Below are 13,351 nucleotides of genomic sequence, written 5' to 3' on the forward strand. Positions count from 1 at the left end.
GCTGGGCAAGGACCTCTTTTTCATTTTATGGCCAGTAGTTTATGAACACATCGATGAGATGAAATAAAGTGTACAAGAAATAATTGAATGCTAATTTCATTTAATTTGCTTCTTCTTTTTTATTCTGAGTTTTGGGATTTGAAGTTTTGTGCTGATTGGCAGAGAAACAAACATGGCCTCTCGTTTCTCAGAACAAAGAGCCAGAGTTGACCATAAAAAGTCCCTTTAACAGCACTTTACTGCCTGTTAAAAAATATGGTACTAATTACCAGTGGTACTTTGTGCTGATGGTCACCGCCGTGGTTGAAATCTGAACGGCACAATTAGGAGCAATCAGAGTGAGAAAAAAGACAGACAGTTTCATTTCCTTGTGTTCTATTATGTTTTTATTTTCTTGCATGACTGCTGGGAAAAGTCAAGTAAGTATTTTACAAATTAAATCGTACTGTCAACAACAAGCATTTGCTCTGAATTAAAACACGTAGATGCATACCCTCATTCAGTGAAAGAGCAACAACAGGCCATCATGGCCTGCAGCCAGTCCAACTACACACATGAGGGATTGTACATTATTATTTTTATCATTGACAATTCTTTCTAATGTGTCTCTGTAAATAGTGCATTTCAGTTTTTACCAAGACAAACATTTTGCTTTGGACAAACTAACAGGTGAAGTGTGTTGAATAAAGGAATTTCTGTTTATCAAAGTCAATCTTCTTTGCTTCAGGCAAAGCTAGTACATTTAAGTATAATGCATTTATGTATTTATCTATAACTAGAGGTGAGAAAACGATTTTGGTCAAAACTTGCTAATGAAGAAAATACAGCACGACGGCCTCTATTACTCCACTCAATGAAAATGTACTATCTGGAACGGCCGAGTTGGGAAACATATCTAAATGATGTCAGAAATGTCTCAATTACACGGTAAACATCTAAATGACTTCAGCAACGTAGTAATAGTGTCATCTCATTACTGCATCTTTTGTCAAATGTAATTATATGATAATCAAAGGCATGAGAGGGACAAATTTAATCAAAAACATTTAGGGAGAGGCCAAGAGAGCAGCAACACACACACGGAGGGAAAAGGAGCTGCTACACGTCACTGACTGGAATAAACATGTTTCCTTTGTCGGCCCTCCCGCTCTCATGGCTCATTCAGACAATAGGCACACCGTAAAACTTCAAACACACAAAGAATGACGGCGGCCCGGGCTGAGGAAACATCAGCTGCAGAGAGGAGAGGGCGGCTGGACTCCAACAACGTCTGTGTCAACTGGCTTCTGATTTAACACAGCAGCAAGGTTAGAAAGCAGAGATAGATGTGCTGGGCTGATACTGGCCTGTTATTAAAAATCTGATATTGAAAATAAAGGAAGTTCCTCCCTGACCGCTGTATCAAAATACTCTGTGATGAAACTACATTTTATCTGAACTTTAGATCTGGTGAACTGCCCGGCAACACTTAAACCAGCTGTTAAGCTTAAAGGAAATTAGCTTTCAAGAGACTACAACACATTTTTCTCAGTGTTTTCACCCAGATATGAATGCAATTTGAACACTAAATAGTTTAATTAAATTTTCTTTTTAGAATGATTGGAAATCTGTATGAACTACAGAAGCATTGGCAGCTTCATAAAAGAAATACAATACTAATACTGCATGTAGCTGGGACCACACTAATGTGTGAGCAGCTGCATGAGAAAGACAACACAGAACACACTTCAGTGAAAAACAAATACTAGGCATGATTTGTTTTGCTGTGTGTCAGTGCGATGCTGTGTGGACAGATATGGGGGAGGCAGGAGGGTGGGCCGGGCGGTGCTGGTTCTTCCTGGAGGAGAGGTGGGAGTCTAGGGGAAGTTGGTCGGGAAGAGGCTGAGCGGCTGGCTCTCGTTGGTGGGCAGGGGGGAGCGGTAGCCCTCGAAGTTGCGTGGGATGCTGCCGCTGGTGGATCCCGAGCTGTTACTGAGGGTCTCGATGCTGCCCTCCCTCTGCAGCTCTGCAGAGACACACAGAGAGAGAGAGAGAGAGAGAGAGAGAGAGAGAGAGAGAGAGAATGTTGAGTAGTCGTCAGGTGATCTGTTTTCAACCACAAGAGCTAAGCTAATCAGACAACACATCTGTGCGGGTCAAATGTCCACATGCACAGTTTGTCTTCTGACACATACTCTGTATCCTTATTCTAACAGAAACAAAGTGCCCTCTTCATTCGAGCTGGCTATCAAGCCTAAATACCTTTTCAGTATGAAATTAAATGCATCCATAGCATCAAATATTTAAAAAGTTTGAAGCTCCAAAAATCGTCCTTGAATGCTTTCTTAGGTCTTGTTTGCATTTTCTAAATTACTTGCCTCCTAATTGAATTGAAAACTTTATCAATTTTGCATTATTTTATTTTGCCATATTTCTTTAATGGTTGCTTGTGTTAAGACGTCTTTAAACACACTATTACTGAATCTATCTCTTGTAAACATCCATCGCAGTTTACTGACTCATTTATTGGCCTAACTGTACATCTGTAATTGTGTTTATGTTCTATATTGTATTATTACCAACTGATATAAATGATGGTGAAAACTATGAAAATAAGATCCAAGTTATAATAAAGCAGAATGATCCTATAACCCACTGTTTCAGCAGCATACATGAAACATGAAAGCAATTTCAAACATTACAGAAAATAGGAAATGATTTTAAATGACGCAGAGTCAAAGTGTGCATAGCAGCCAAAGGTGCACAGGACACTAACCATTAGCACCATTGTTCAGCATCATCACTACATTGAACATAAAGTAGGAACAAAACAGGAGATCCCTTCTTATTGCTTTACCATGAATTACTCATCCGATATGAACGTGCATCTGTGTTATTAGCAGAGGAAGTCCACAGCTGTGGGATTAACCCACAGCATCAGTGGACAAGAGTTATTCTGGGACATAACCAAACTTCTCCTAACACTCTCTGGGTGACAGAGAACATTTCTCTGACATCACATTGCTCCACAGCCCTTCAGACTAGACCAAGTTACTCTTCTGAGGATCTCCGCATAAGGAACCTATTACTGTTATTACATGCTATAAACCATATCCGACGATATATGGACAGAATGCTGTGCGCATAAGTGGCAGCACAGTATTAAGAATGTGATGCATGTAGTGTATTGTATCGTCCATCAGGCCCTTCACTGTCTTTAATCTGATGCTGCCCGCCTGCTCTGCTGGCAGTGGTCTACGCCCTGTGAGCGTGCGTCAATGTGCATCTGTGAGTATGGCATGTCATCAAGAAAATTGAGAGCAGGAAATGATAATGCACGTACATGAGAACACAGGCGGCAGACTCCGGTTTTAAAAAGGGAAGCCAATACGGAAGTGCCTTAAACTTGTGCTCTTTCCAATGGCCAGCAGGTTGCTAAAAAGAGTCTGGTTGTATAGAAGTCTATGAGAAAATGACCTTAAATCTCACTTCATTTATTACCTCAGTACATTGTCAACATGAGTTCATGGTCTCAATCTTTAGTTTCAAGTCTTCTTCAATACAGCATGATGTTCATTTAGTAAAATAGACGACATAGCGTGGCTACTACAAAATGTCAAAATGTCAAACTCAAGGCTTCAAATCTGTAGTCCACAAACCAATGGGTGACATCACAGTGACTATGGCCACTTGTACAAACGTCACCTCTTTGTCTTTCTGCTTTGAACCTGTCTCCCGAGTTGGTTCAACCAATCAGCTTGTTTGATGTGCAGGTCTGCATGATGCGTTAAGAAGCATAATTCCAGCTGAATGTGCAAAAAAACACTGGTAATATTGCGTAGTCTTGCATCAATGTATAGTATCCCGGATGTGCTGATCCTTTGACGCATTGCAAAACAAAACAAAAACGCAACAAAACTACTTGTATTGGTTTAGTAAAAACAACATGGTTTGGCTTTAGAAAAGTATGTTTGTCACGTTACTTCAGTTACGGACGTAAATTAAAATAAGTCTACGTTGACTTTTAGTTTCACATGGGACACAGACAACGGTTTCCTGGGTGAAAGTCCCGTGTTGGACCTTGGTCGCGGGTCGACATGTGGTTTCAGGCACCGTTAAAATGATGAGATCCATGAGTTTTGGTGGCTTATCAGATGCATAATGGTTTAAAAAAATGTAAGCAAGTATTGTACAACATGAAATATCTTTGACCATTGCCAAATAAACTGTAGAAATACGCTGTTCGTGCCACAAAGTAAACCAAGAGGAAATGCACCGGTAAATTACCTGGCGTTGTTTAAATGCATGGCTGTTTGTGGTCTGAACATGGCAATAGACCCACAAATCAAGAAAACATGCTGACATGATAGCCTGCACTTATATTAATAACTAGTGTACAGAATAAAAATAAAAGCTGACATGCTGTCTGTAGCTGCAATCTGACCTACAGTTTCTTTCTGGTGTCAGTTTAAAACAGCAGTTATAACTGGGCCAGAATATCATGCTATGAATTCTTTCTACTGTTTGAGATGATGTTGAACTGCACACTGCTGCCTGTCAAAAACTAACTGCAGAGCAAATCAGTGACCTTGAGATGAACAGGGGGTCTAATTAGCTTAAGAGTCTTTTCAAACTCATACTGCACTGACATAAAACCACAGTGTGTGTTTAATACGTCCTGCAGATGTTCAGAGGCCAATATGGATCCTGTCTTTGTCGCGTACTGCATGCAGGAAGTGGGAGCTTCTTACTTTAGCCAAGGGAAACCTAATACAAACCACACTGTTATTACCCCGGCTAACACGCAATGTGCCACACTGCGGTGTTATCCCAGCCCGCTGCCTGCCCCCCTCCTGTTTAATTCTCCAGCACTACACAGGGCAGACATGCTGCAGTAATCCCAGGCAGGGGCGAGGACTGCTGGTTCACACTGCTCTGGGTTCAGATAATGTAATAATAATAATGGATTTATAAAGCCACTTATACTGGTGCTTTATTGGATGAGGTTGCTAATAGTTGCAAATACTGTTTTAACCAGAAAATTCCCCAATTTATAATGAGTCCGGATTATAAACTTAAAGACCCCAGTGCGCAGTGATGGGTCTTTAAGTGTAACTCTAGACAATGTAGCTGTTTTATTGTTGTTCATTCAGGATGCTCATGAATTGTTATGTCCCCGATGAAACCAAGGATGATGATATTGTTACAACATACTAGCAATTGCAATGGCACAGTACAACAAAGTGTCACACATATATCATCATATATCATCTGTATATCTGGACATGGTTTGTATGGATACATCAATGAGCTGAACAACATACCAGAAATGTGCAGCACTCGTGGTGATTTTGCACTTTAAAAGACAATTTCTTTACTCACGCACATGAAGTAGCAGTGCCAGGGTTTATCTGTAAGAATATGGGTCATCAGCAATGATATAATTTTTCCAGCCACAGCTCCAGGCAAGCAGAGACAAGTGCTGGAGCCACTGAGACTGAGCCTCACCTCTCATCCGCAGCCCTGCACCGCTCCTGTTCTCTAACTCCTCATCTCAATGCCGATGTGACACCCAGGGGTCCTGTGGGAGGACCAGGGATCTCTAGCAAAATGCTGCTTCTTTCTACCCATTAGTAACTTTATTGAGCTGTGTTCTTCCTGTCAATCAGTAAAATGCAACTCATCGTTTACTCTGTTTCTTACATCACAGCTTCCTTGCTTTCTACTACGCTGACAGTATCTGCCAGCCACTTGCCCAGCTAGCCTTTTTGCCAGCTCCATCTGCACTGTTGCTGTGTTATTGTAGGCGCTATAAGCTGCTGAACACCCCAGTAAAGCCCTGAAGGCCTTTTCTAGTGCTGCCTAATCCACCTCATTGTGTGACGCCCACCAGCTATTCAACAAGTCTTAACCTCTCACGCCCCCGACACAATCCCCCAGCACTCTAATGTTGGGGATCTTTTCCTCTGGGGCTGATATCAGTAGGTAAAGTAATATGGTTATTTACAAGGTGGTTTTGTCCATCGTGATGTGTAGATAATGCTGTTCTGGACAGAGGCCAATAAAGAAATGGAAACTACTGTAGTGTTTGACTGATACAGGCTTTTACAGGATGGCTGATTTGGGCCGGGTGATGGATATTTTGTGCTAATATATGGTGGCTTATCTTTAAAGATGTAAATTTCAATGCCAAATGTTATATGTATTTGAAATATTAACGCTGATAACAGCAGCTTAAATGTGACTATTTGGATATTGCAATGAGGTGTTTTCTCCAGTGCTTTATCTTTCTCAAGCAAAAACCTCTCAAATAACATTTTGACCATTTTAGGTCACTGAAATAAAATGTTTCTGATCAAGAAACTTGTTCTCTTTTAGAAATAAAAGAGAACAAAGACACGCTGTGGGAATATAAATAATAAAGGTGTACAGCCTAATCTTGGAACTCATGCTGTTGTTGGTGTTTTCTTTGGGACTGGAGCTGTGTTCTGTGACAATACCAGTGGCCAGACTTCAAAAGAAAGTACAAGTCAACCCAAGATACAGAGTCGAAAAAGCTATCAGTAAAACAGCATTGGATGCCACAGGTGGAGATAACAGAGGAGGTTTTTCAGGCCAGCCTTGGATGGATTCTTGGCAGTGTTGAACAAGGGGGAAAATGTGGCTGTTTGGACATGCGTCCTCGCACAATCCGACCGAGACACATATAACACAAAGAGGCAAGTTAATACCTCATCAGCCAATCGGACATACAGAGGAAATGATCAGAAACAATGCAGTCTGCACGCTCGGCTGTGAACATGTCGTAATCCTCATCCTCCTCTCACACAAACACGCACAGCACACACACTTTCATTTTCATACCAACACACATGAAAAGCACAACAAATACTCTAGTTGTAACTGAGAAAAATAAGAAAACAGTGTCACATAATCATTTTTTAGCTAAACATGCTCCTTTTTTTCACAACTTGGGTCTTATATTCATAGTTTCTTTCATTATTCCAATCAGTTTGGCTACTTACAACAGTATACTGTTGTAAGTAATAGCTCCAGAGATGGCAACACCGCAAGAAGAAGAAAAACATTTATTTCTTTAGGTAAATGCTAAATGTTTACCTAAATGATTTGTGTCTGATTTTCATAGCTTGTGTAATCCTTACACTTGATTGGACGAGGTTTGGGGTAGGTCTAATGGTTAGGTCCAGTGTAGTACAAGGTTAGGACTGTAAGTACAGCAGGTTAGAGCTGAACCAGGAAATTAGTCTGTAAATTGTTATTGAACTGACAACTCTAGCAATTAATTTGATGAAAAACAATGGTTTACAAAACAAAACTAAAGTCTAAAATAAGAGTACTCAAAATAATAGACAAAATAGACAAAACAACAATAGACAAAACTAGAAAAACAAAACCCAAGTTGTATGAAACTGGAATCTGGAACTCTAGAGTCCTAACCTCAACCTAGTTCAATCATTCAAGACATTTAAATAACAACCTGGATTATCATTTAACGTTCACCTTAACATGAGAACAATCTTCAGCATGAAATCTTACTACTCAATGTCTACTGCCCAGCTTTCTCCAGAGATTATAACTACATTTCATCATCACCTATTATCACTTATCCCGTCGCCTGGTCTCCTAAAAATAACATTCCCATATTACGAAACTGCTTTATCAATTACGTTTTGAGGGAACGTATTTTCTTTCGGATTACATTCATTTTTGACGTATTTCAAAATACGTTTAGAAGAACTTCGTAAGGAGGAAGGATGGATGGCCGGACGGGTCAAACACAGGATTTCAACCCAGGAGTCCGGTGTTAGTGTCCCGTGTGAAACCAAAAGTACCATATTTATATTCACCCAAAACATGATCTAAACAATAAAACAATATAATGGTGATTAACAAATATGTAGAAATGCTGATATGTAACTTATTTCTGGTTCAGAAACATAGAGTTTCAACACATCCATGATTTGGAGAAACTTAAATGCAAACGTTTTATTCTGGCGATTGGTTTGTGAGTTACATCCTTTATGTGAAAACTGAGCTATCTCCATGAAAACTAAGCAAACTCCATCCACTGACGAAGACCGTGAGGCACGGTTGAAAGCTGTGGAAAACGCTTGTAAGTGGACCTTGAGTTAAGATTAGTTTACTCATTTATTTTTGGCATATCATAATTCCATGCCTAAACCTTAGACCTGACCTGGTTTTGTCTTTTTTTCTTCGTGAGGTAATTTGGCTCTCATGAATGCTGATATATATGAACACACACACACACACACACACACACACACACACACACACACACACAGCTACATATGCATAGGACGTCCTGTGGCCGTGTGTTGGTGTGTGTCATGTGCATGTTGTGGTGAGACGAGACTCACCACTGAGAGGAAGGATCAAAGAGAAAACGAGGGAGCTCTTAATCAGAGGGTCTGTGCCAGCAGTGCTGGGTAGAGTCCCATCCATCCGTCTATCCATCCTCCCTTTCTCTCTCTCTCTCTCTCTCTCTGGGAGAGGTTAGGATGGGGGTAGTAACCCATAGCGATAGTATACTTATCCCAGCTGATTGTTTTTGTGTTTTAACTTTAATCTCACTGTTGGCCCCAGCTGGCTCTGATTAGTCCTCTCACGTCACATTCCAACCCCCAACAGTCTCACACACACACACTTACACAGAAGTGCATATGCACACTGGCCTATGTCAAAAAGGGTTCACATACATGTTGGTGTTGGATGGAATTTGGCTGGTAGCACTATTTGTTAAATGAACCCACCAAAAATTCATGAGCATCCCTATGTTGATTTAGTCACTACTCTCATGTCAGGTTTTATCTTTTAACTACGTTCAGATGACTATTAAATACTAGTCTACATTAAAATCCTGGATGCTAATTTTGCACATGGCTAGCAGATGCAATTCTCCTATTTTCAGGTGTGCATAACTCCTACTGATGGTACATTGGTCGACATTTAAAGCATTCAATTAAATAACATCTTTTTTTTTCACGCAACTAATGCAAAGTGCCAATTCATGGCCTGAACTTCCTTTTCTGTTTTGTCATAGAGGAGGGGCAAATCCTCTATGACTTCCTAGCAGAATACTCGGTGATCATGTGATCACAACGGTTTTATTCACAATGGTGGCAGTGCTACGTGACATGGGTTTGTCTCTACCAGCAGTGATGATGGTTCTCCTCGTGTCAATGTCATAATATTTGAATAATAATAATATTTTAATTCAGCGCAATGTCGTGTCCACACATTTTAGAAACAACGAGGTCGTGATTTCTCTTCCTCAGGTCATTAGAACCTTACTTTCAAAACAAATGACCCAGGACATTATCGTGACCCTGCTGTTGACGGTGTGGACACTCAATAACATGCATAAACTGTGCATGCTGCATTAACATGGTTTCCGGCATTTAAGTCAGATGCCTTTCTGTCTAATGTTGCCAATCCCATGGTGGCAGAAGATAAGGAAATTATGACTGATGACTTTCTGTCTCAAGAGGAATGTATGATTTAACAGCATGATCAAGTTTAGTCTTTGAAGGGCTCTGTGGGAAATGAAGTCAAAGAAACACTTGTTAAACACCTCCAGGTTGTCAGTGTCACATAACAAATATAGTTTTCTTATTAATGTCAATCAATCAATAGCACTGGCATGTTATTAAGATACTGAGTTCAACTACACCAATAATATATGTAAAAAATTACCATTAATAATAAGGACTTACAGATGTTTTACACATGAAAGCATGTCGACATCGCTGTGTGAGCCCTAGCTCTGCACAATCATTAGAAAGCTGGCCAGTTGGACGACTGAGTCCACATTAGTGGGGAAAGCTCATTAACATCTACTGGAGATCATCCTGATGGACTGTGAAAAGCCAGGCTTAACACACCCTCCTATGTAAAGGACAGCTCACATTAATGCGGCTGGAGACACTCACACCACGGTGTATCAGGATAAATGGCATGTGCAGCGTTCAAACGGAGCCACGTGCAGGATGTTGATACCTATTTCATTTTGTGCACTGCTCAAACACTCGGGTATAGCCTGGATCAAGCTCAATGGATTTTTGTATTGTTCATATTTGCAAGATGACAGGAAACATTTTGACTAAAGGTTAGTGCTGCAGTCCTGAATTCATCAAAACAGATGACATCTACCGAGTAATCACAGAGGCAAAGGGATGCTTTAAGCACCTTTATAAACACACCAACAGTGTCCAGCTCACACACTGGCTAGTCCACAAAGAACGCAGGCCTCACGCTTGAACTCCACAGGGTAAACCCCAGCTAGCAGCTAGTCCCATGAATCATGACACTCAACAGCTTACGTGATTAAGAAACAAATGAAAAAGAAAGTAAGTGATTCATGGGGCTAATTCAGGGCCCTGAGCGGGGACTTTCTCTTCGCCTTCTCTGAGATACACCAGCTCCAAATACACAGCTGACCACAACTTCACAAGGGGCTGCTCATTAGAGTTTTTTATAAGGAGTGCCAACAACAGGCCGGGACACTCCTGACACTCTATGTGGGCCGCTTTGAATTAGGCCTCTAATGAAAACCTAGTGCTGACCCAGGATTTGACTGGCTACTTACTCAGAGCAGACTGACAGCCGCCTCACCACTGGGCACTGTATGGAACTGCTTTTATAGGCCAACTGCTGCTCTCGGGCCAAAAGAGAGCAACAACCAACCCAGACTGGTCTATGAGCAACATGAACAGCAAATATAGAAAATAATGTAATTCAACTGAATATCTGATCATTTGAGGACTTTCTAAAGGCAAGAACATAGAGTTAAAGCTAGGGTTGGTAATCTTCTGCAAAAACATTTTGTTGTATTTGTTGAATTCTCTTTACATCCAGACAGTGATCAATAAATCAAATGCTCTGACAAAAAAAAGAGAAAATCTGTTATCTGACAGTGCCCGCCAATCATTTCATTTATATATTTAAAATAATTGGATGGGCTAGCTGCCTGTTTACTTACTTACCTGTCTACCTGCTGTGCACTCATTGCTCGTCACCGGAGCCTTCTGCTAGCTTGACAGCTGTGAGTATTAGCAATAGCCATGTCTGTTGTTTACGTTCATCATGATCATTTTGGGGGAGGCTTGAAGTAACGGGCTGTCAGTGTTGCTGACTTGGCGACTTTCTCACTAGATTTGGTGACTTTTGGAGCTAGTGCTGATAGCTACCTTCAGTGGAGAAGAGTTGACAAGACTGGGCTGGGTTTTTCAGCTGGATAACTATTAAAATCTGACATACTCTCGTAGATTTAGCATCTATGGCCAATATTTCGGGGGTTCCATTGTAACCAGTGGATGTCGGGACCATCAATCCGGTTAGTGACTTGAGAAAAGAGAATGGAGTTGGAGTTGAGAGACAACATCTACGACGGTATTGTTCCACAAGTAGCCAGTTTACAAGCTAATAAAAAGCAAAATGATTGTCAGACGATAGCCAATGAGTTCCCAGATTGCATTTTGAGCTATGCTTTCAAACTCTTTTGTCCTCTACACGGACTGTTTACCTGCATGTAACCAAAGCTTGCTCAAATGAGATTGGTCAATATTACTCGGACTACAAACAAACTACAAACAGAGACCAGAACACTCCCCATACCAGAATCCTGTCCCATGGCAAATCTTATTGTTATCTAGATGATGCAGAGCAGCACACTGTGAACACAGTACCACAAATCTGCAGTTTTTTTCAAGAGTTAATTGGTTAAACGGCAATATAACTATTTGATAAAGTAGTTTTTATGATTACATAAATCCAGCACTATTTCAGTCACGATTCTAAATTAAATGTCGATGTCATATCTTAAATGTGACAACATGCATTTCAAGAATAATACATGAACCGCTGAATTTTTCATCTACAGTATATTCCATGAGCCCTGTTCTGGTACAGATGCAGCTTTTACACTGTGTCTGTGCATCTGAGACTCCACGTGGAGGACTGTACAGAATGTACAGACTGGTGGCAAACCAAAAGAAAAACCTGAATAAATACATGGAGTATAAATACCAATGCTTCCATACAGGTCACAGGGCCCACTGAATGGTTTGATAAGTATGCAACTATGTGAATCGCATGCTGTGGCTCTCACAGTCACCAGATCTGAACCCAGCTATCTCACACAGCTATGGGAGATTCTGGAGAATTCATCACTCACATGAAGTTTGTGGAAATTCAATCTCTTTTCTTCATGTATCAAAAAAAGTGATTGAGGTTCACATACACTCTTTAAAGAGACAGTCAACAGTAAGCACATTCAAATAGTTCTACTTGTGTAAGCACTTCACGAGCAAACTGCCTATGGTGGAGAACAGATCCCACTCTGTAGACTACTGAAATATCCTATCCTGAACACACAAGCACACAAACACACACACTCACATACATATGGTTTGATGTCCTTTGACAAGCATCTTGGGAGACCCCTGTCAATGGTTTTGGACAGGAGGGCTGGTCTCAGCTGAAAGAGGTTGCTGGTGTTGGTGTCTGCTGAGGAAACTGATGGACATGACTGTGTCATCATCACATCACATACCTGACCAGCCCCACAACCATGCCAAGGTAAGGCAAGACAATGCTGCTGCTGAGCAGTGTGTGTGTGTGTGTGTGTAATGTCATCAATGTTATGACAGCACAGTGGTCAAAAATACTCCAGTATGATTTTGTATTTGCTCCTGAGTGCCACACTTTGAACACATGGCTTAGAGATGGTTGTGGAAAATAATCTTCAACTCTGCTTAAAAAACAAATAAAAAAACGTTTTAAAATCTTTTCATTCCTCACCTATACCTGCAGCAACATGTACAAATCAACGCAGCACCTTGTGTTATTTCAATGCAGTGCTGTTGGTCTTGTTGAAGACGAAGTCTTGATGCAGGATATGCCACTGTCCTATATCCCTGTGTCAATACGCATCAAGTCTCTGGAAAAGCAGTATATATCCTTTTTACATTTCTTCCTCAGTTTGGCTCATTCTGGCTACTTGACTTTGCCTAGATCTTCTGCTACAAATGACACAATATTGATGGCCAGGAGGCTCTCATCCTGTCTCCTAACCTGGCTGTGTACACCAGGCCAGAATCTAACATTAGCTGTGTATCTTTTCTGATGCCTGACAGCATTCCTTTTCCAATACTGTAGACATGATGTAAACAGTCACATCAGAGTCAGATGACTGAATCTGATGCTGCTTTGATAACATATAATAAATGTACACACAGACATCAAACACACATTTACTCACAAACACACACCGGTCTACGAGATGCCTTTCCTGGCGCAAGTGTGAAATCAGAACAGCGGCATGTAAAAGCAA

General features: G+C 40.8%; 1 protein-coding gene across 1 annotated transcript in view; it reads right to left on the bottom strand.

Moving 5' to 3' along the window:
• Window positions 1–368: 368 nt before the first annotated feature.
• The window catches only part of LOC116397243 (breast carcinoma-amplified sequence 3 homolog), a 133,458-nt gene continuing 120,475 nt past the window's right edge, over window positions 369–13,351 (bottom strand). Inside the window, exon 3 of the mRNA XM_031872506.1 lies at window positions 369–2,005. Within this exon, the coding sequence (XP_031728366.1) occupies window positions 1,857–2,005 (149 nt within the window). The 3' untranslated portion in view covers window positions 369–1,856. The remainder of the gene's footprint in view (window positions 2,006–13,351) is intronic.

The sequence above is a fragment of the Anarrhichthys ocellatus genome, unplaced genomic scaffold, assembly GCF_004355925.1.
Source record: "Anarrhichthys ocellatus isolate YVR2014 unplaced genomic scaffold, GSC_Weel_1.0 scaffold64, whole genome shotgun sequence".
NCBI lineage: Eukaryota > Metazoa > Chordata > Actinopteri > Perciformes > Anarhichadidae > Anarrhichthys > Anarrhichthys ocellatus.